General features: G+C 38.7%; 1 protein-coding gene across 2 annotated transcripts in view; it reads right to left on the bottom strand.

The window, feature by feature from the left end:
- LOC139138847 (uncharacterized protein YfbL-like) overlaps positions 1 to 24774 on the bottom strand; it is a 52490-nt gene extending 27716 nt beyond the window's left edge. Inside the window, exon 1 of one of the 2 annotated variants that reach the window (XM_070707403.1) lies at positions 24062 to 24774. In XM_070707403.1, the coding sequence (XP_070563504.1) occupies positions 24062 to 24116 (55 nt within the window). In that variant the 5' untranslated portion in view covers positions 24117 to 24774. Of the gene's footprint in view, positions 1 to 1466; positions 1898 to 24061 lie in introns of those variants that run through there. The other variant, XM_070707404.1, reaches the window with a different exon arrangement.
- Positions 24775 to 25656: the final 882 nt, after the last annotated feature.

Below are 25656 nucleotides of genomic sequence, written 5' to 3'. Positions count from 1 at the left end.
TTCCATGCACTGTCCATGGATTAGATTAATTTGTTGTTATATACTGTGGAAGTTGGACTTTGAAAATGAAATAACTATGTATTTCTGTCAAATGAAAACATATCGAGTTACAAAGCTGTATCCAACTCATAATGGAACGGAATCATGGAATATGAGTTGGATTTCATGCAATTGTCATGATTTTTTTTCATTTTATTATCGCTGAACACATTACTTCCGTCATAATTTTTTTTTCATTTACACTGAATTTATCAGCTGTGGAGAATCCATATAGACTAAGTATATTTAGTCCATGTTATCATTTTATGAAGCAATTTGAAAGTACAACTATGTTAAACACCGAAACTACCGACCATAAATTACGAGTTTAAAAATATGGAATGTTTATTGTTTATTTAAAACAATAAATTAGGTTAAAACAATGAATTAGTTTTGCAAATTTGCCAAGCTTAATACTTGCATCATCGGTTTAACCAATTTGTGGAATGCTGTTGGTTGTTAAGGGGTGTTATTATATCTCCTGTTCAATGTTATTACATATTGGGTTAAATCTTATTACAAATTGCGTAGGGTATTACATATTGGGTTACTATAACATATTGGGTGAACTGTTACATATTGGGGTGATACACTATGGCTCTACCAGATGTATCTTGTGGAAGTGAACTTTCAAGTCATATCTGCTAACAAAGTAGTTTGAAGCACGGAAACACAAAATATGCCTTAAGAAACAAACAACAGTAACAGTAAAAGTCCTTCGAGATGTTGAACCAAGAACGTTCTAGAATTGAAATGCATTACCCAGGGTAAAAGTATGAAACAACAACCTCATACTTTGTTAAGAAAAGTAAGTGTATGTTGATGTAGCATACATTCAAAGTTTCACGCTTGGATAGTTGCAGCACTGACACATGCCACTTTTTCCCGCCAGACTGAAGGTTAAATTAATATCATGAAGGCCCCATAATGTCCTTTCTTAAGTAGATGTGTAAATAATTTGAGTGCATGGTTCACAAAAAATAAGGCAGGTTACGCTCAGTCAACTTGAACGACAGACGCGCGTAAAGGCATGAGGAGGCCGTTGTCGCTTAAAATTGTAGTAAAATTTGTAAACATAGCTCCTTGTATTTACCAGAGTTAATGAGAAGCCACAGGGTGCTGTCACACATCCTGCATACAGCCAGCAATTAGTATACCACTGACAATCTGTACGTTATTTCTTTAAGTCCTGATGCGTCATATTTTAAATTCCAAGTCCCTTCTATGAAGACAATAAATTAGATTTGATGGGCTTTGTGGTGCCATGAGTGAGCGTCCTCGCTAGCCTCATCGAATTTCACACGCTTGTTAAGTGGATCTATCTACTTTCTTAAGACTTGATTTGTTGTCCTAGAAGTACTCTTGAATAGTTCACATTTGTCAACATTGGAAGATTGTCTGGGTGCTCGGCCGAATTGGGTACTTACCGTCGACAAGGACGACGCAAACAAAAATTAATGGACCAATTACCGACATGTTTTGGTTGTAAGATCCCTGCGTGGTGTCAATACACGGACAGAACGCACTTTGTAGCTCAGGCTGTAATGAGTCGTGTTCGGTACGTGTTAGGATAAATGGTGTGACCGTGGGCGATTTGGACGTGTTTGACAAGCCACGAGATGTTTAGATGTCTGTGACGGTTAGCGGGACTCCGTGCGAGTGTGTGAGAACGACCGGTGTACCAATACAGCCTGTACCATGATCCTAGATCTCAAGATTGGCACTGCCTCATATATACCCACCCTTTCTTTGCTGTCTACCCTTCGACCCTTGACTAACTGGAAATTTCCAGCGCCACAATGAATTAATATAAACCGTGCCAGAGCCGGTAAATTCCAGTAAGGTCCTGAACATGTTCAGAATTTGTTTGTTACATCAATTTCAATACGTTGTGATAATAGATCTCAACTCAATTACGTCACGCACGCTTTACTGGTTGACAAAACTGGAGTAAGTTTTGTGAGTTACGTCATCGAAGAAATATGCGCAGGTAGTTTGTTGACAAAATGTTGTCCATGAAGGCTGTCTTGTGCTCACTGTTTCCCAGATAGATAGATAGATAGATAGACAGATAGATAGATAGATAGATAGATAGATAGATAGATAGATAGATAGATAGATAGATAGATAGATAGATAGATAGATAAATCGATCAATAGATATTCATATGTCAGATTATGCAATGGCGAATTTGACGTGTGAAAGTACGCGCTATTTAATTCATGATAAGTTTTGCCGGGCATTGATTTAAATCAGCAAACCGAAATCTTATGAATTAAATTTATATCAAATAAAATAAATGACATTTAAAGACAAAGTCATCCCCTTGGTTAGGTGTTGAAAAGGAGAGCAGTATATAAAGACGTCGTTCTCAGTTTATAGATATGTTTACACATGAAGCCTTAAAGCATTTGTCCCAAACTTTCCCACGAGGCACATAAATTGCGGAGTACGTCTCAGGTCGCTGTATGCGGTTGGCTGGGCTGAGACTAGTATTCCTAGCACTAGTGTACTCAGCGTAAAAACTCAGTGAACTTTCGGCTGTCTGTTTCCCTCGTGTCATCAACGGGTCAACCCGTTCATGTAAACACAACTGAGTGATCATTGACTGTGGAGGGGAAGTGTTGATAATCTATAGGCTACTCATTCTCTGCGGGTCACCTAGTTTTATCTTACGGGGTCTTGTACCGTATCCGTTTCGGCGGCGATAATCTGTTGCGTATGGAGTAGCCTATCACGGCAATTCAGAGAGGCGGCACTATGCTGCTGTCACTTCAATTGAGCACCTTCGCCTTGAGCCAACATTACTCAGTAAATTTTACTTTCTACAAAGGAAGCACGCCCATTACCATCTTGACAACAAAAATCCCTTCAACTTTTCACTTAGCTTGATGTTTTGTAGTACTTGGGGTCCCACTTCGAATAAGATCACCTGAGTAGAGTATTTTCATTAGCCATTAGGGACCGTTCAGTTTTACGGCCGGGGGGGGGCAAAATCCAGGGGGGGGTCATCATAATTTTGGAATCCGAGAAGGGGGGGTCATCACTTTTTCACTGGTAGGAAAGGGGGGGTCACCACATTTTCAAAAACATAATACCTACAATAAAGTTCACTTTTATGCCATGGCTATTATCGACCCTCTTTACCGGCGGGCCGCCTTCGGCGGCCCACTACAATAAATATACTTTATGTATTACCCATGACCATCTTAACGGCCGGACGCCTTCAGCGGCCCTGTTCAGTAAAGTTTACTTCGTGCAATGACCATGGTCGACCCTCTTTTTACCAGCGGGCCACCTTTGGTGGCCCACCAGAATAAAGTTGACTTTACGTAATGGCCCATGACCCTCTTAACCGGAGGGCTGCCTTTGGCGAACCACTCCAATAAAGTTTACTTTATACAATGTCCATGGACATAGGTTGTCTATGGAAATGAAGTTAAAAATTGCCTTACAGTCGTCCTAATTAACAGACGTTTGCATGGATGTGGCTGAGAAGTTTGTGCACTGGCATCTCTGCTACACGAATAAAGTGCGCCGCGTACCGGAGTTCAAATCCAAACCGTGCGGGTAAATTTGACATATGGGTTTTGTTATTTTTCAGCGGGGGGGGGGGGGGGGTATAAAAATTTTTCGTCTGACAAAGGGGGGGTCATCATTTTTTTCGCGAAAAATGCAGGGGGGGTCTATATTTTTTTGAACACCGGCGACAAGATTTTGCCGGCCCCCCCCCCCCCCCGGCCGTAAAAACTGAACGGTCCCTTACAGTGACCGGGGTTACTCCCTATCAATGACACGGCACTTTCCGTCTGGGTCTAAAGCCAAAGCAAAGTCACTTGCACATTCACGCTGCTCAAATACCGTTGACACAAGGTAACAATAGAGGGTCCATTGCACGATATCAGTGACTCTGAACGTACGAGAAAACACAGGATAGCTCGACGTCCGAAGCCGTCCGTGGCCTATGAGGCAGCATAACATACAGCAAACCAGCTATGATACATAAATCTGAGAGCTCTGTTTGTGTCAAAATAAAGTACTTTAAACGTGGCTGCGTCTAAGTGTAGGTTCCTGGCTTTTGACAAACTTCACTTTATACGATCAACTTTTGCTTTCGCTGGAACCACAGTTCAAAATATCATGCTATTCACAACTTGGAGTGATCTGAAATAGTTTAATGCGATATTTTTTGTTCACATCACCGTTCTCTTGTTGTTATGTACGATGACGCAATTCAGCTGAAAGCAAGTTTGCGTGTTCTTGGCTTGGATTTCAACTTAAACAAATCAAATATTTTCGTCCAGCCTTGTATTGAGGAATAAAAACATAATTAAGGTGATTTACTGTGCGCAATTCCGAACACCTTGCCTATGATGAGATTATATATTGTACTGTAAAGCCTCAATATATGATCCATAGAATCGAAAAATTGTAATTAAATACGTCAACGCCAATAGCATTGCAATGAAGATTTCTGTAACCACGCACCTTACATAGATAATACATAGATACATACATAGATACATACATAGATAGATACAAACATACATACATACATACATACATACATACATACATACATACATACATACATACATACATACATACATACATACATACATACATACATACATACATACATACATACATACATACATACATACATACATACATACATACATACATACATACATACATACAGAGACAGACAGACAAACAGATATAGATGGAATTTTAACACTTGTCATTATTTCTCTTTATGTGTTTATGTTTCTCTGTCTTTAACATGGACCTATCATGCAATCGTTTGGTTATTTTAGGACTTCGCTTGCACCATATTTGAATGCTATTGATATGCCGTTCGTGTCATCTAATGACACCTACTTGGACAGCTTTAAAATATATCCCTTGTAGACTGTATACTTACTCCCTAGCCGAAGTTGAACACCCTGTCTGACCTTACTTGTAAAGTCTTGTCCTATCTTTACGATTTAAGCTTTGAGGATATTGTGAGTGCCTCTTTATCCCTTGGTTGACAAGGACATGCTCCTTCGATCGTAAATATCAGGTCATCGTGGTGATGTCATGCACTGTATGTTATGTCGTTCGCAAGCTTATTGTACCATTGTGATAGCAAAGTATGCGAAGAGGTTGATAGTTCACCCGATGGGTACATGGATGAGGGAAAGAGAGATATTTAACTGTTTAAGTACATAAACTAACAGCTATGTCGCGGCGCAGAGGTTCAATGCTCGTGCACCGGTGCACACAGTGCCGGGCCTGGCTAGCGTTGTTACAAAGCAAAATAAATCACAATGTTGCCAAAACTATGGTGAACACAAAAAGTTCGAACATTTCAATCCTGTTTTTCGCAACCTTTAAGTAGTGACCTTAATCCCCTTCCGTTATCTTATTCATAGGCCCCACTGTATAGAAGGAGACGTGCACAAGAAGAAGCACTTACACATGTAAACATCTACTTGACAGGGTATAGCCACTGGCACGATTGGTCGTCTGTGGCTGATCTGTTTACACGTCTAAGATTTGTTTTTCTTTGCCGTATTCTGTATCATTATTACTATCATATGGGGGTATATTATCTCTTCCATGTCTGGTTATGCATGTATTACTTTTTCTCACATCACGCCCCTGAAAATTCTGTACCATAACAGATGATATCACCGCTTATTTAACAGTTTCAGTTTTGTTCAATAAAATGAATTTGTACAGTTTGATTATATTCCGATGGACTAACATTGAGCCACTCACGTTAATAGCGGTGGGTAGATAGAAGATTAATAGATTTCGTTTCCTGTCAAGTCAAATTGAACATGCTGAAAATTCATAGATAACTCTGCTGTTGTTGCTAATTGTGTTTCGTAACGCTGTTCACACTCTCAGACTGCCGAGAGTAGACCTACTTTTGGTGATTCAAAAAAAATACAGCGAGGTATATAACGCTTCACATCGGACAATTGTACACAAGGTCAAAATAAACATTTATCTCTTTGACGAGTAACTGTACTATTTGACCACGATATTGTGTTCCGTGAGCCACTGACTCTCGCTAGAGGATGAACCCGTAGATATTGGAAAGGGTGGTCAGAATGCTGAAATGGAATTTTCTACTTTGACGATTCAGTGTGCGAAGGGTATACAGCCCTGTCCTGAAAAAAAATCAATCTTCCTGCAAAATTCAAATATCTTTAACTTTCCACTCGATGTAAATTGTTTTTGTAAAAGAAGCGACATGTGATGTACTTTGGAACACTTTTGAATGTTTTTGAATTTGTGATCACCCACTAAAATGTAGTGGTTTATCCCTTCAGTGCGCCTTCTATTGGCATGAAAAACACGACAAGGGACATATATTTTACGCAATACTGATAAAGAGATTACATGTAGTTTGCTGGTGAAAATACGCTGTCGTATATTATTGCACTGACAGGATTTCGAAATATGATGTGGCGCCAAATTTAGTCGTCTGCCAATAACTAATCCTGTTCAAACCACCTTTGGAGGGCGAATTCACCATTTCGATTCAGAGGGCGTGCATAGCCTTGTTTGAGAATACATGTAATGGAAAACAAATAAGTCAGCTGATAATCTGATGACACAGAAAGCTAGCTGGTCATACAAACGGCAGTGACCTCCACTTATGCCAATCATCGAATCTTCTGCTTATACACACAATCATGTGGCGTCAGAAACTTGCGTTGGTCGATGCAAAAGGGCTAGAAAATAGGATATTGTGTAGTTTGCAAGCAATTCACCCTGGAACTGTACTGAATTATACCATCAGATTAATTTGTTATTGCAGTCTTGAATAATCAATCTTACAGTCCCCTGTGAACGCCCAGTGAAACCAGTGGGCTTGAAATGTGACGTCACTGAGCGCTCACTCACTATTCGGCGAATTCCCTCTGATGACTGTGTAGTCATGTAAACGTCATCATAACATTCCCAAACAAACGGCCAACGCACAAGTTGAATGATTCATAATTATCGTACCATTGAGAAAAAAAGTCATCGTGAATGACACAGTCCCCACTAGTAATCAGTAATTTAACGGTTGTTTACAATGTATGCATACGATACAACGAGTTTATAGCAGTAACGCCTTTATTGACACAACTTGTGCATGCCTATGTGATGGGTTTGATCATTAAAAAAATGATACATGTCCATCTTTTATTGCATCGTGAAACAAATTGACGTGTACATTTAAGCCTTAGCGTATTGTCATTGGCCAAGTTTTAATAAAACAGCTCTGGACATGAATACTCCCACCTTGTAATAAAAAACGATATTGCAAAATAAATCATCTGGCATTTATATGTCATTGGGCACTGTTCTTGTGCAAAGTTTTAACAAAATTGACTTATTTTTGTGCAATGGCTCTACACATCAACAGTTTTGACAAAAAATGCCTCTGGCTGGACATTTGAGATTGAAAGCAAAACATATTGACATGCATTTGTATCATTTTATTTTGCGTTGTATTTTTGCCAAGTTCGAACAGAGTCAATTATGACATGTCTCTCTGGTTTCTCTGGACGTCCAACTTTTCTTGATAAAGGTGTTGTTAGGTAGACAATCACAATGACAAACAGATTGAGAAGCATTTATTGCACTAATGACAAGTTCATTACAACAAAATAAGTTGAGGCACAAATGTGTATCATGGCTCCAGACACCAAAAACTCTAGTGACAACCTAACCCGGCCGTCATGTCGGATCGCATCGCAAAACAAATTTACACGTATATATCTTATAGTATATTTTGCTTTTGCTAAGAAGTTTCGATAAAGTCGGGCAAAGATGTCTAAAAAACAACTCTGGTCCGACGCACGGGTGTACAGACCGACGGACAGACGGAGACTTACCCCTAAGTTCCCAAGTCTTCATCTGCAGGGACTAATTAATGTACTTGATATATAGAGTTGCCTTGCATAAATATTAAAGAGGAAGAGAAAGTATTTTGCAGTCAGGGGAAAAGATAACGGTTGCAGTAATTGTCGTATACGAGAGTATAGTAATTAAAAAAACTGGCCAGATCAGTTCTATAATTTAAGCTTTCGTTTCCATATGTATGGGCCGTGATATACCTTAAAATGTTGCATTATTGTATCAACTTTCCAGATGTTAAGAACAAGAACAGCGACTGAACAGCTGAAAAAAGCAAAAAAAAACAAACATTTATAATTATTATGCAGGAGGAGTGAATATATAAGACTTTTGAATCAGTAAGGGTCAACGAAATTATCTGGAGTACATTGAACTCCAATGCTCAATATATCTGCTGCATGTTTACTTTGTACTTCAAGCGGTTCAAATTGGATTTTTGAACAAAATAAAAGATATTAAGTGGGATGCAAGTCGTATCATGTTCAGGTCAATTAAGGTGGGTCATGGACCTGTCTACTCAATGAAGAAATTAAAATAGAACAATTGTGACCACAGAATATAAACTCAGATACGTACACCTGAAAGGTCGGCTTTCGTTACAAAATAATAGGTACTTGACAACATACGTAGTTTCGAGTACGGACCCACAACTTATTCTTACGTAATTATGGACCCATGATTATTCATGTGCTTATCAAATGCAGCAGACTAAACCACATTTCAATTACATTACAGATATGACATTAAAAAGTTCCATACGCTACAAAGTGCTTGCAGTATTTTGATTTTAGCATGGAATTGCAAATTTAGACAATCTGAATGTTATTGGTTGATGATGTGTCTACAATTACTTCTAACCAGGGACTGCACGTGCAGGTTTTGACAAGGTATATAATAAACGGATGCCCACTCAAATTCGGCTGCCATGCATGCAAATACGTAAAAACTAGTGGGCGTGGGGCATTTGAACATTCGCACGCTCGCAGAAATGCAATATAATCCGATGAAACTTGTGCCAATTATTATCTCCACTTGAATGCTGCATACCAGCTTTTGGAATTCAAGGTGAAGCTAATAATGTGAAATTTAGTCGCCCATTCTGTCAAAAATATTTGTTGTTGATGTAAAGCGATATAACGGCCATTTCGTTGTAACTGGGCCTACATAATCTCTGAGAAACGGGTATTCTTATGTCTACAAATTACAAAAGAAATTCAAACTTCTTGCATGATAAAAATAAAAACTTGATGAAAATAAATCGTTTCTTCCATAATATCTCTAATCCAATTTGCTTTTCATCACAGAACGTTAAATGACAAGCATCGGAATCAGTAAACGTGTGAAGGCACGGCTAACAGCCTGGCACTCTGTGCACCATAAGCTATTGACTGTCAGTAATTTCACACGACTCATGAAGGCTGCTTTATTAGATATCCGCAATATCCCATTGGCAGGAAGACTGGCAATTCCGAGGGAAAATGCCTTCAGTATTACTTCAGTATTACTTCAATTCTTCAAATAAAATCAGCTGTACCACACTTGCGAGGGCATCATCCGGTGATGTGTGACTTGTGTCTTAATTGTGGCTGTCGACAAAGCGACTTTCAGGGTCGGGGGTCAGCATATCAACCTTGCTGAGAATTTCAGCCCGCCGAGCGAATCTAAACAACGATGGTTCACCAACCCATGCGTGTTATTCGATCTCTCACCTCAGCTCCGATGAAATGTATACTAATAGGTCATTCAGAGGTCAGCTAAGCCTGTGATATGTCTAGCCATGTTTGTGATTCATCCACCTTCATGCATAGACTGTTCAGATTAAAGCAGTTTTCGGCCGACTGTAAAATTTTACAGAAGTCAGCAGGTTATTCCTCCGGATGAGTGACCCTTTTTTATGAATAGAATACAAAGTATTGAAGAAATGTCAACAAATCCTAGAAGCGGACGTAAAAGACAAGTCTTAAATTGTTTGAAGGCGGCAGCTGCCGTCTATTCACAACGAACAATCGTCTCTTATCACTTGCACAATTTGTGACCATCCTTTTCACGTGTGTTACCAAAGTTAGACTTGATTTCAAACCGCTTGTATCCTACGTGCAGAGGTCTGCGAAATATATATTAAATCTAATTATTTTTTCACATTTACATGATACTTACAGTTTAGTAATTAGTCGATGATGATCACTTCACCAATTGAATAATGATTGATTGACTAATTATTGATTGATTGATTTATATTCTTGACCCATTCACTCTGACAGTATTGTTCGGAGACGGACAAAGGTCCTACATTGATTTTACAAATTATGCTCTTATCAAGACTCACGTGAAACAAAAGCTGTCGGTAAAATAGATTAATATGACATATCGTTCTTTCGTTTTCTTATTGTGGTTTCTAACCCCGAGGAAAAGATGAACAAAATCGCAAATTGGTGTGCGGTCTAATTCCTTTTTTAAATTAAAAGTTATTCAAAGTTGTTCACGCCTAGAAAGTGTAAGAGATATACTTTAGCCCAAACGTTCTTTAATGTCGCCATTCCTATATTGGAAAACATGAATAAAAATCAGGATCAACTTGTAGAATTCGGTAGTAGAGAAACAAAGTACTCAATATTAATGACACTCGAAATTCAAAATGGCCGCCACCCCTGTGTTAACTTCATAGGGAATACTTAAATTTTCGATTTTCACTGAAAGTGAAAACTTTATTTACTCAATAAGCTTCAGACTGAGCCCCTACAAGTGGTAGACCTAAAAAGTATACTTGTAAAATAGTCCAAATATCTGTAGCCGATGAGCATTCTACCTTGAAAAATAAGTTGAATTTTATCCTGATAAATCATTTATTTTTAGAACAAGTTCTAGCTCAAACAAAGGTCAGACTGCAGTTAGGCAAATTACACCATTATGTTTGTCAATGAAAGACGACAGCGAGGACCGAACAACATAATATGAAAGCTTATCACTCAGAATCGAGTAATTCATAGAAGTAAAATGATAAAGGGATGTGCAATTTAATATTTCTATTTCTCTCGGGCACATCCGATAATCTAACCTACTATTGCAGACGCCTATCAGCGTGATGTCGCAGCAAATTAGCGTCACCTTCCCAGCGAAGGACTGAGCTGTCTCCCCGCTGTGCCACTGAGTTGACGGCGCTTGCCCAGTAATATCTTAATTTGTTGCAAGGCCTGTCAACATCTGTATGTACAACAACAGATACAACAAGCTGACGTTGCGAAACTTCAATAAATGACATCTGAAACTTGCTTTGGCAGGAAATGCCTGCTGTCATTTAAACCAGTTCAGCTCACATTGTGAAAGAACATTTGGCACGTTGAAATAATTTCAATCTTCATTACATGTACCGTGGCATTCATCTTCCCCGTCTCTCTCGATTTTTCCACGTCAATTTATATTTTCCTTGCTGACAGACAGGATTTTCATAAATTACAATATCAGTGATCAATATAACTGACATCTGTTCATTGAGTATAAATCACGTGACTACATCTGGGTGTTATTCACAAACTCTTTGCGAAAATATGGTCTAAGTGATTGGCTGCAACTTTTAGCATGTTTGACAGTGTTAACAAATAGCATTATCGTAGAGGTTTTGTCACACAGCCATGAATAGTACCACCCAAAAATGCCTTACTTACATGCATTACCTGTGCTGAATGCCACAGTGCGCATAAGTGTGTGCAAAAACCCTCTGGATCTGGACGTACATTGGCTTACACTTATGCTTTGCCTCCGAAAGTTGTTGTTACAATCATGTGTCTTTTCTCTATGTGTGACTTGCAGCCCCATCTCACACTTAAGACAAATCAGTACAATGATGTTGTTTTACCATCGACGGCGTCTCTGATTTAATCGTGTAATGTGTCCATGAAGTGTGGCACAGAACACTTCACAGTAACCGTTACGTTACCTTACTGTATATTCGACGTATCATATTCGCAGGGCGAAAATGGCTTAAATGAACGACTTTTAAGCTTACTGTTTTCATTAGTTTTGACGTAAATACATTTCATACTCTTCTAACGAAACTTCGTTAAAAGACAAATTTTAGCGTGGCAAATAAGACACACTGTGTACTATATGCGATATGATTCTATCGTGAAGATTGTCAGATGAAGTCTAGACTAGATTAAAGGCTAGATTAAATTTCTAATATTGTCCGGACTAACAACAACAATATTGAACATAACAAAAGTAAACGACTGAATTTCAATATGATTTAAAGAGTAACACACGAATCATTACTTTCAGAAAGTGAAAACACTGGCAAACAAGAAGTTAAAGCCAATGGCGCTCTAAGTATAGATAGAGTATAAGTATAGATCAATGCTGCAAAACTAAGGTCGACTCTCTATATGCAAAATAGCCATCGACCATTACTTTCAAAGGATCTTGAATTGTTTTGCGGATGCAGACGGGCCGGGGATGTCCTAGAAAGTCTGATTGAATCTGATGAATGTACATAAAGTCAGTACCAACGATTCACGTGAATTTCCAGGTGCAGGTGTCCAGGAAATAAAATTCGATATCAATTGAAGTCAACAATGTCATGTCAAATCCAACATGTTTTGCAACTCGGCATTCGGTGGCATGACCCGCGAAAAAAAACACACACACGCACACTTGATCTCACCCAAGAGAGATCTGATATTTCCAACTGCAATCACTTAAGCCGCGACCAAAGGGGCTCTGGCACCAATATTTACTAAAAGTTACCCTATCGTCAAGCTAATTTCTGACTCAACCCTCTGGCAAAAGATTGCGCGCCTGTGATGCATTTGACCTCCACAGGTCGCATGTGGAAAACATCGCTCTAGATTCGCCTCTACTGATGTATGATAGGCTAATCATTTTAATAAACACAACCAGACATGGCGGTAACAGTTTCGGGGTGTGTATGTAGTTAAGTGCGTTAGGGGATCATTGTTGCCCACAAGGAAAGTGAACTTTGCCGGGGGCTACAAAGATAATACCGATTATTGTTGATCTCTACCAGAATCAACCACTACGGAAGAAGTCAAGCTTAAAGAAGACTGTTGCTCCTCTTGTCTACATGGTTAGTCTGTTCAGCGGTCAGGTTTAACACGATTGGAACTAATTTGGGATAATTGGATCTGCATATTTTTCAAACTTCTCAAAAATTTTAGGTGTCCCTTAGCTGAATATCTCAATATTACAAATTACTCATAAAAACAAGTGTATAACGTAAAAAGAAAAGCAGATTTTAGCTTACATTCGCAGATTTTAAAGACATTACTTAACCTTCCAATTATCCCAAATTAGTTCAAATCGTGTTGTTTATTATTTGAAATATATATATCTCGAAATATGCTGAAAGACTCCGGTTTATGAAATAAATCTTCAATGTAGATGATTGTTGGTATTAGGCAAAAAGATGACGTAATTCAGTGATATGACAAGAAATATTTCTTGATGACTCGGAGCCAACAGCCAACAGATGGTCCTTCAAATTGCTTATGGCGACGGGGCACTATGAGGTTGTATTTACACCTATCGTATCTTTCTTGCACATTATTTCATCTAATGGTTGATTTTAAAAAGGCCCTCCTTGGGTCACTTTGTTCTTCCGCAAAAATAATCGATTTTGTCCCTTTAATTGCCACGTGATTGAGGCGTCAAAATCACAACGAGAGCCAAACTTACGTCCTTCTGAAGACGTAAACAAGAAAATTTATTGATGCGTCGTGCTGCAATGTGAAAATTCACTGCAGGCGATAAACGCGCAAGGAAACACCATTAGTCAACGAGATAACCTTGTTTGTGCTGTCCGATAAGAGAATAACGACCATGTTTCGGACCTTTTAAACATAAAATTTATTCTATCTCTATTCACAAAGAACTGTCCTTTCAAAAATTTTGGGGCTACGCATATATCATGATAATCATAATTAACAGTTTTTCCATTGAAGAAAAAAAGTTTTACGAAATACGAAAGTAAACACCCCTGCCGAAAGTCATTTTCGATCACGTTCTGTTTTTGATCGAACTTTAACTTTGAATGACTCTGTAAACAATATTGAATGTACAAAAGCAGATATACAAGAGGCGCTGATAATGTTTTAAAACATGTGTTTGAAAACTATATATTCAAACGGTTGTACAACAAGTTATGCAAAGTCGATGTGTGATGTCCCCCCCCCCCGAACCTCAAAACATGAAATTTTCAGCAAAGCGCATTGTTTTCCTGTAATTTTTAATGATTTTTTTATCAATGTTGTTGTTGTTTTTAATATGAACTACTCCCTAAAGTATGTTCAGATACAGAACATTCAGCTTGACAACTCAGCCTGTACTTTTATATAGACTGCATATTGTCATTGTTGACCATTGAATTCCGGTCCGGACTAGAATTCAAAATGTAGGCGAACAAGAGGGGTGCATTTTACATGTAAAGACACTGCACTGACAAGCTGCTAATAAAAACTAGGCGTTTCAATATGCTTTAGGGGTTTGAACAAAGTCTTGCAATTGATATACGCAAAACAAACATAGTATGATGGCAATCATCAATAGTTACAGCCACAGGATCTTTAAGGTGATCCTGCACTGCCGTCACAAAAGTACTCGAAGTAGCAGTAGATTAAATCCCTCCACAATCTCATGAATTATGCCACAAATTTTCTATCCGTAGCATATTTATTACAAATCAGTCTGCATTGCAGAGTCCGCCCGTCTGTCTGTCTGTCCAATGCGTGTACGTAGCGTCCAACCAATTTATTGAAAATTGAAAATTGAAATCACCTTCAAAATGCAATTTTCATTTGAATGAAATAACAACCAATTTTTAATATTCGTTTTTGCAAACAAAATTTTTATTTTACCGATTTTTTGGTACGGTTTTCGCGGCCAATCAATTCCCAAAAATATTAAACAGCCTTTTGGCATAGAAAGCAACATTTGAAATGTTTCAAATCGAAAATTATTTTTCATTTTTATCTTCGTTAAGATTGACGGCCCGTTTTAAATAAAGCTTCTGCTATTTCGTTATTAATGAAACATAATTCTGTTTCGCCTTCTTTATATTTTGAATCCGAAAAGCAATTTTCAGTAAACACAAATTAAGCTTTAATCAATTAATTGTATTTCATTCATAAGATTTGAAGACACAAGTTCGGGTTTACTTTTATTGAACGTTCCTTGTTTCATATTTTGAATTTAATTCATTTTTTAAAAATGATGTTGCCACATTCTCAACAAAGCATAAAAATAACTTCAAGTCTTCAACTTTATTCTATCTTAACATAACAAAAATTGTATTTCTTCCGATTTTGTAAAATATAAAATATAGGATAATTTTGACATTTGAAGGAGAACAAAAATGATGAGAATCGAAACTTGTTAATACTAAATCATGTACAACTAATTTAAAATGAATTCGCTGTTCATTTTGTTACTTGCGAAAATTGAAAATTGAAAATGGTAAGTTTCAACCATTTTCATTTTTTTGAAAATGGTCGAAAAACGACTTACATGTTATTTCAATTTCTTTGCTGTTCCTGGCCCTCTACCGGCCAGTGGGCGAGCAGCGATGCGTGCGAGATTTTCGGCTTCCGTCAACGCAAGAACTGCGGTAAATTAAAATGGAGTTGTCTTCCTTAGTCTCTGAAGAGTTTATGCGGCAAATGGTTGTTTTTGAAGGTAAAACACACCGCGAGATAGCATGTACTTTGAAAGACTTGTTTCCTGATCATAATCTGTCAGGATTAAGCGAGAGATCAGTGCGCAGATTTTGTGAAATACATGAAATTAAGCGACGCCGCGCCACACGCCAAACAATGACCAATGAATAGGGGGGGGGGGGGGCTACTGTTAACATAACGAGCACTAGCAACGCTCAAAATATGCCCTAAAACAAAAATCCTTATAAGCGTCTAGAAACTCCGGTCGATGCTGGGTCATATTAATTACAATATGACACCACACACCGGATCGCTCACTATAGTCAGTCAATAGAGTGGCTAACTCTCTGAACTCTCTCAATAACGAATTTGGCTTCTCCTCCTCGAGGACGAAGATGACTTCATCACACAACCAAGCGGAGGGGATACAAAACAAGAGAGCGACTGATGAAGGAACCCCATTTTGATTCCGAAACACCGTTAAGACGAATCACTCAATCAACAAACCGGTTTACCGGGAACCCAGATTACATGACTAGGGTCAAATTCACGTGCCGCGTGCCAGGGACTCGTGAGAAATTGTAGGGAGGGAGGGCCTAATTAAAAAGAGTATACGGAATCTAGGAATTGCGTTAGTTTATACATGCCCGTAGTATATTGAGGCAACACCACAATACCCATCTCAACACTACCTTTGTTGCGCCAAACTTACATAAGTCGGGGATTGAAATTGATTAGATGGAATAAAGTCTTTAGAGTTTGACCAATTTCGACACCTCTACATGCAGAGTCTCTGGTAAGCGTCACAGTGGTTTACTGGAAATACATTTGTTTACGCATGGAGGTATAAATTGAGAGTCGTCTTTTGCCCGTGATTAGGACACCAAGACTGGCCAAGACTGTATCGTGTTTCGAAAATCAATGTTGACCTGGCCTGACACGAGTATGCCTATCGCGTTCATGTTAGGCCTGCCCACAGCCTATGTGTTGTGGTGGGACTGTGGTTTACTTGCACGCCTGCGAAATACAGCGTTTTGGTAACATTTTGATTGATACAAGTTGGCAGGATGGTGGACTTGTCCACAAAATAAACCTGTTTGCAACGTTTTTATTGATACTGTCAATAGGCTTACGCCCTACCAGTCACAGTTCGATAGACACCATAGGACCTAGATATTTGCAATATAGCAACCTTAACATACGGTCTACAAAATCAAAGTACGGAATTTTGATTGATCAATTTTTAATGTTACAAATTTACGTGCAGTGTGATTTTGAAAAATACTGGCCTCCCTCCCTATAATTTCTCTTGAGTCCCTTTCTGCATATGCACGCTGGTCATTCGCTGGTCCCCAGTTCATGCATTTAGAAGGCGGCGTTGAAGCCCGAATGTGTGATTTGTTCATGAAAATGAATCAATGAATTAAATTGGAGTGAAAATTCACCTATACTTCTGGCTCGCGGCACGTGGCACGTGAATTAGGCTTACCCCGATTCACCGGTGTCTCGCCATGTATTCCAACAAAATAAATGCAATGATCCTTTCATTCACCACATCGTAATACTAAACAATCTTGGTAGAGCCGATGTGTGGAGTAGTCCTACGAGTATGGCGAGAGTGTCCGGCTTTGGCTAAGCCGTGGGAGGCGGCGTAGCCAAAGCTGGACACTCTCGCCATACTCGTAGGGCCAATGTTTAGAGTTGCCCTCAATTCCCTTTATATCGTCTTCGGTGGCCAGTCTTCCGCAGCACATGCAGTGAGCGCAGGAACAAGTATGCGTTGTGGAAACTGGAAGTCTCGTATGCATTGATGCTGCTCACCCACTAGCCGGTAGAGGGCCGGGAACAGCAATTCAAATGAGTCGTCTTTCGACCATTTTCAAAAAAATGAAAAAGGTTGAAACTTACAATTTTCAATTTTCAATTTCTACTTTTCGCACGCACCAAAGTAAAATTGCAAATTCCTCTTAAATCTGTACGACATGATTTTATTTCAACGAGTTTCCTTTCTCTTCATTTCGTTTTTCATCAAATACGTACAATGTCCCGTAATAAATTTTACGAATCTTGAAAATAGTACTATTTTTTTATTTTAAGATTAGGTAATATTTTGATACTGGTAATGATTTTTTTTTGTTTTGTTGAAAATGAAAACATTGACAAGCAACTTTCCTGATAATCCAGAACACATGATTTTGAAATTTAAGAAATAAAATAGAATTAATAGATTAAATTTCATTTTGTTTTCACTGATAATTGCATTTCGGATTCAAAATATGAACAAGGCGAAACAGAGTTATGTTTCATTAATAACCAAATAATAGAAGCTTTATTAAAATTGGTCTGTCAATTGGTATTTTCAATTAAGATGAATATGGAAAATAAAATTCTATTTCAATAATTAAAATGACGCTTTTTGTGCTAAAATGCACTTTAATATTTTTGAGAATTGATTGGCCGCGAAAACCGTACCAAAAAATCGGTAAAATAAAAATTTTGTTTGCAAAAACGAATATTAAAAATTGGTTGTTATTTCATTCAAATGAAAATTGCATTTTGAAGGTGATTTCAATTTTCAATTTTCAATAAATTGGTTGGACGCTACGTACACGCATTCTGTCCGCCCGTCTGTTTGTTTGCCTTTATCAAGAAATATGGCCAATAAAAACGATAGAGTGGACTCGTCGATATCTGATCTCAGACGGTTGATTTAAACACTAGTTAGCATGCGGTGTATCTATTTCTCTATATCATTGTAGACGGTAAAGTCAACGGAATCGTGAACAAATATTTAATAATCATAAGCCAGAAGTTTTCTTCCTCAAAATCTTAAGTAAATCAAATAACACAATTTAGGACTCGGAGTACAAACGGCTCAACGGGGAGTTTCTGATGTAACACCGTACTGCAAATTAATTCACTCTGAATAGAATGTGGCAGTGAGTATGAAATATAGTATGAATGGCCGTATTGACTCTATAAACAGCGTCAGGCAGTTGCAAATATAGCACTCCAGGGACGCAATCACACATGTTCGGAAAACCCTGCAGGAGAATCGAGCTTCGGTTTCAAATGCTTAAACAAACAAATAGTGCAACAGAACCCCGTGTCGAAGGAGAGCAAAGGTCTAACCGTGGGATGATGATTCATGTTAGATACGCTGCGTCGTTTCGGATAAACCCGAAACTGTTCACATGGGCGATCCGGTGATGTGAAGAAATGGGTGTTGCCATAAACATTTAGAGGAACACTGTAACACGATTTTGTTATATGTTCGGTGTGGTAATCTTACGATATTTATGTTCACACGCCAAAAGTCTGACTGTAAAAAGCAACAACACGAAACTCAACCGTCACATCGGTCTGTGTCAGCTCTATATCGGTGTATATATGTTTTTGAAAGTAAGAGTCAAAATTCACGCTGAGGTGCTTAAAATTTCTTGAGCCCTACAATCAATTAGTCGACACCCGATATGAGTTTTAATATTCATGATATTAGGCATGCACAGTGAGGCGGCTGGCCCGTTTTTCTCTCGAACGATTTGGTACCTTGCAAGCCTGGGCGTGATTCCAGCTATTGCCCTCGGCGAACCATGAAAATTGAGTTAGTTATTGCCCCACGGAATAATGATCGCCTGGGATTAAAATAAACGACGAATGTAATTCATATCAACCGTTACGATGGGCACTTTCCTAGGCGAGGTGAACTCTATATAAGGTTTCGTATAATGACCTCAGTATAGCTATTAAAATGCGCTTTCCGGTAGCATTTCAGCGAGAGACACTCATGATCGTTTTCTTCTGAAAACATTCATTTTTTAAGAATCTAAGTATCATTCAATTAATTGTCTTTGTCATTTTTCGTACAATGGCGTCGAAATGTGTCAAACTGAAACTCTTTAGACGTTTTAGCTTGACAATACCTGGGCGGCAATATACTGTGGCAATAAGTCAGGACCGTGCGACGTTGAAATCTAACATCACCAGACGCCTACTCTGTGGGGTAATTAGTCCACCGGGAGAGAATTTTTATAGTTTTTACATTTGCATAATATCGTGCAGACGTGTGATACATGTAACATTAGGGACATATGTTGACTGAAAGTTGCTGTTGCGGGTTGATTTTGTCTTTAATTTGTTGTTGATGTTGATACACGTGGAGTACACGTAACACACGGGCAAAGTTTTGGCAACAATTGTCAAAGATACTGCACAGTTATAGGGTCTATGCGTGTAACGCTTGCTGGTTTTTTTATTTTTTATTAAAACCTATTCTATGAAACAACTACATTGTCAGCGTAAAGAAAAAAGTTATGGCACAACATGAGTGTTTACAACATGCAATGTTATTTTTTAAAATGAATTTTTGTCCGGACCAAAATTCGGAAGTAAGCAATGACATTTGAAATCGACATCACTCACAGATAGACAGTGTTGATAAACTGAGCAAGAAGCATTGGAATATTATTCAGCGCGGAGAACATCACAATGTGTTTGCTAACACGATGAAAATGGTGGAAAACGCATCAAAATAAACGTATATGTAGCTTCAATTCAATAAAATGCAAAAAATCCAGTAAAGCGGCGGTACGTGAAGTTCTAAAATAAATATTCGAAAACCTGGATGAATGAATGAGTAGATGGGAAATTGTCCATTATCCGGCAATTATTTTCGTTCCTGTGCAAAAGTTTATGTAACTGGAACTGTGCCCCAGACACGACATAATTGTTACGATTCGTGTTTATCGTTAGAAATAATGTTAAATCGCGGCCTTGGATAATTGACACCGTGTCGGTTTTCAGTTGCCATATTTCGGTTCCTGTGGGTTTGCATGATTAGAAGTTCTCCCGGACTGTGAAGCCATGTCATGCTGTTTTCTCGTACCAGCATTTTTTGTTAATTGTCATTTCGATCACCAATTATTATCATGTTTGGCCACTAATTCTGTCATTTAAATCTTTCGTTTTCGAACAATTTACCCAATTAACCGAGCAATTTGTCATTAATTCCAGGCGATGCTGTGACGTCACTATGAATGAAGTGACGACTTGCCGATATATTGTTCTTGAAACCCTCCTGCCTGGTGAGATATTTTCCACAAATAAAATTCCAGTCACGGACTCCCCTGAAAGAATCAACACCTCTAACATAGCTACGCAGAAAAGAAGGCCCCATGTTGGATTGGAGGGCCTGATGTCATGTCATATTTCATCATTTTGAGTTCGAAAATGTTCTGTATGTATGTATGTAATATTTATCTTTAATATCACCTATAACGGTGTTGCTTGCACATTTTGTAATCAATGGGGTCATAGATGTAGACGAAATTCTGTGGCGACATATTGTTACGACACCCTGCGGTGCACTACCAAAGTTTATTCACCCCGAAACTAGTATGTTTATGACCGTATCGGTGAACCAAACATAACGGGCCACAACGCATATCCCCATGACCGAGGTGTCATCAGCGGGTAGTTAGATCGTCATGATGATGACAACGTGTTAAGCTTATTACACTGCTGTGCAATACGCACTACAATCATGTGACAATTAATCTTCCTAATAAGTTTGATAACCGACATATTGTTTCTTGGTCTCCGAGCTTTCAGACGAGTCACGATAAAACCGTGACCGAGAAAAGCGTTGAGGTTCCCCGGCCATACACGATACTAATTTCTCATCATAAGTGTATTCATCCAAGACATAGGACAGAATCTCGCCTCAAAAATAGATTTTCAGTTGGTTATCCCTGAATCGGAGATCCACTTGACGTTTGCAAATTCTGTTCACTTCTTTCATGCCAGTACTAATGTGTAATTACCAGCTTTTCCGGGCCTAATTTTCACAGCCTGTTAACATGACAGAAACACTCCTACAGAAATGTATGCCAAATCGTAATTGACACTTGCTAACAATATGGAATTTAATTTTCAAAGAAAATCTAACGGCACGTTTTAATCCGTGTTTGAAGATGATAGGAACAGTCGAAATTCGTATCAGAACTAAATTACCTCAGACTGGTTAAAATATGTTGCTACAGTTCCGTCTAATGTTTTCTCGGTTGCCAGTTAAAGGTATACAGTCACCTGTAATCTAAATATGCCTATATATGGTCAAAGGAGCGTTCCTTGTTATTCAAAATGCCCATGTGAGGGCGCTGTTTTTAAAAAGCGGCCACCCGCTTAAAATCTGTGATTGGTTAGATTTTCTCTTTCCATGGTAATACCTTTAACTGTGCGTATTCACGCTTCCATGCATACGCCATAAACGCGTTTGTTTTATATATGAACGCTCGCCGAAGTTGATCGTGAATATTCAAAAAACACTAAAAACGATAATACTTCCCCTGCATAATCTAATATGATATGGTGATATTCGTCGTTGAAATCCACGTAAAATTACGTCAAGCCAAAACATCCGGGCGTATTTTGGTTACAGAGAATAATAACTGGGTGTCGACAGAAGATCAAAATATCCTTTACCGTTTCGCATGCGGTGACGTCATCCATATGAAATTACATTCTCCATGCTGTATGCGCGGTAGGACTTTCCGCACACACGGCCGAGAAGGATGACTCAACAACTTATAAAACAGTAAAATCACCATGGATACCAAAATCTGACTCAAACGTGCAGGCATACATTTTGCTAGCAAGATTTGAGTTAAAAATCCTTTTGGATATTTTTACTTGAATTAGAATGCCGTTGGTAGAATCAAATTAAAGGATTTTTATAAGGGCGTCTGTACATCAAAAGTTCTATCATAATGATACTACCCCTGGATAATTTGATCTTGCTTGCTCGTGTATAAAATACAATGGTTGTGCGAGACTAGCGCCCCAAGGTCATTAAGAGAATGTATATGCTGTACACTTGTCCTCTTATATTGCGGACACTGTCAAATGACTCATTCCCTACCTTATCCATATTCATACCTTCTTATCTGTCTATGCAAAAACGAGAACATTGATCATCGGAGTCTGAACAATATATAGTACATTGTTTATCCATTTTGCTCTTCATCAATGCAGACTCTCCTTCGAGATATTATCATTTCTGTCCAAGATATTCAGACTCGTGGGGGTGACTTAACGGGTCGTAAACATAGGGCCATGTGCCCGAGTGAATGTCCTACTTCATGGGACTTGGGTTCGTCTCTCATCGCCTTGGCAACCGAGGCATAACTCTCTGAAGCTAAGGACATGCGTAGTGCCCTATATACGTGTTTCGTGAATGAGGAATTAGTATTTTTAAAACGCAGGATGAGATAAATTTCTGTGTAAACACTACGCATCTTTCTTAAAGGCCCCAGTTTATTATCAACTTTATCTATCAGGAAAGTTATTTGATAAACAAATTGAGTGGAGAACAAAAGATTGACAAAGTGTTGATGAGCGCTTTCACTGATGCAACAACCGGGGATTTTCAAGGGCGCCTTTAAATCTTTGACTTTGTGTCTTCAGAGCATGCAGGTTGCACAGTGCGTTTTATCATCAGTATTGCACATTCATTGTAAAAAGATTCTGGATTATAAATATTCCAGTCGCGGGACCATATTCCCAGTGTGCAAATAGCATAAAATGACATTTTGTGGCAGGTTGCCTTCCGCCATGAATGCTCATAAACTGAAATCAATTGTGTTTTAATATACAGGCGTCTAACAATAACCAACCCAAAAGCAACCACATGAGCTGATTGAGATAGGATGGGGTGGTGTTTACATCAAAACATTCACCTCTAACCCCCGCCATTTTAATGGCAGTGACTGGCGACTTTGGTGATTATTTAGCGTTTGCATTGTGGGTAAACAAGAGCAATTTCCACATTCAATCCGTGTTCAAGCTCTTTATTATAGCAGAATGCTAAACGGCACGGGCCGCATACCCGAGCAAGATTTCAGCGATATCGTGCTTGTTTGCCGAGGCTAATCGAAGACGGAACAACAGTAAGACGAAGTCAGACGGTCTTTCATCAATATACAACACCTAAGAGAAACAGGGCTATGCTAAGCAACATTTTCTTTTCTTTTTTAAGTTGTTATCCCTTGTTTGTGTGTTTTTTTCCTATCAGTGATGCACGGACATCCATAACGTCTCTCAATGACGACCTAAACGCCCACTCATGTACAATGATTCAGGAAAAAAAATCAGATTTTGTCGCAGACGGAATGGAAGGTAGTATATAGGGATACACCCATGGAAGTTACTGCGCTCGGAGTGTTTTGATCGACCATGAAATGTATACATTATACATTACAGATTTAGTCTCATTTGACAGTAAGATATTGGTTTGCTTGTATTCAAGATGAAATATGATGTGTGTTGAAATCATCGCTGATCCGCTGTAAGAACAGTCGGGCTCCGTTAGCATTCACTTTTTTCACAGATAGATGTCCTCAACTGTAGTCGAGCCGTACGTTGCCCCTCCCTTAAATTATCAAAGGGCTCACCTTGTGTGTACGTGTGAACTGCGATCGCCGTTATTAACCACACTATCAGCGCCATTTCTACCGTGAAGGTAATATTCTCTCACAGCTTCGGCTCCGCCAAAGGCAAGATACTAGTCTTGATGAGTTGCAGGTACTGCCTTTGTTAATTATCTTGTGTGGAGTCCGAATGCCGACGGACCTTGCTGATATTCCGACTTCGCAGCTGATGCACGGGCGTACTGAATGTAGCCTCGCACAGCCCAGTTAGCCGGCTTTCCGTTGCGCCTAGTGGACAGAGGAGAAGGACTATACCACACACGCGCGGGGGTGATATGGGGACAGACGCACACACAGTGTAAGCAGAATCTCGATACGTCTCTTCTGAGACAAAAGATGAAATCTTGTTCTAATTTTCGCTCTAATGAATCGCCCTCAGAGCGGATGCGAAAGACATGAAACGTGCGCACCGAGCGGCTGCTGCTGGTTAAATTCCCGAGGAGGCAATTGAGGAATCCCAGCAGGTGGCCATCCCGTTAACCCATGGAACAGTCTGTGAAAGTGCTCTCAGCCTGTCCTTCAATTTTTTGTAATGCTTGAATCTTGGGTAAATGCGGGTTGTTGCCATGTCATTGACATCGTTTGTCCACCCAAACAATGCAGTTCCGCTGCTTTGATGTCACACTTTTGTCGATACACTCACATCTATCCGCAAGCCACGCTTCTGAAACCTACCTATACCAACCAACCAACCACTTTCTTTTGTCCCTGCTTGCCACAATTTTATTACCAATCAAACGCATCACTTTTGATGGTCCAAGAGATGGCAACTTAGTCCCAGGATGGGTATGTGGTGCCAAAATAATGACCAATGCAGTTCTCGAACGAAACTGTACATTAAGTAATCTTAGGGACTTGACAGAAATTACAGGATGGGGGCAAGGCCAGCGTTTTTTGGCATGGGTCACAATTTTTCGCGCAAAAATCACAACTATAAGAAGGCAAGCAGAATGTGGCCGACTTTGTGCTTCATCCAAAAATATCAAATCATAATAAATTGGAGTATATTAGGTAAATATTAACGATTTTGCAAAACAAAATAAACTCTATCTGTACATTTATATATCTTTGATTGATTAATGTAAATATACTTTGCTTGAAGAAGGAGGTAAAAAGTACATGTGTATGCCTGAAATTTGATTATTGGATTCCATTAAAAATGTTGATTCACTATACATGGTAGTCTACAGGGAAAAAATGAACATTTTTTCCAATAAAACATTAGCAATATCTTTGCATTTATAGACCTTTGATAATTGATATCAATATACTTATAAGAATAGGGTGGTCACAAGTACATATGTGTACAAGAAATTTCGCCGAAAAACGTTGATGGCACTATACATGTAAGTCAACGAACAAACTATGAACAATATTTTCCAAAGTAAAACTAGCAATATCTGTGGATCTATAGATGTTCGATAAATATTGTAACTGTACTTGTTCAGAATGATTTATAGATGTGTGATAATTGATATAAATGTACTTGGTCAGATGCTGGAAAATCACCAAAATGTTGATTCACTATACATCATAGTCCATGAGGAAACTGAATATTT

This window comes from Ptychodera flava, chromosome 8 (assembly GCF_041260155.1).
Source record: "Ptychodera flava strain L36383 chromosome 8, AS_Pfla_20210202, whole genome shotgun sequence".
NCBI classification, from domain to species: Eukaryota; Metazoa; Hemichordata; class Enteropneusta; family Ptychoderidae; genus Ptychodera; species Ptychodera flava.
The sequence above is the reverse complement of the archived record's forward strand: the minus strand, read 5'-3'. Positions and strand labels throughout refer to the sequence as shown.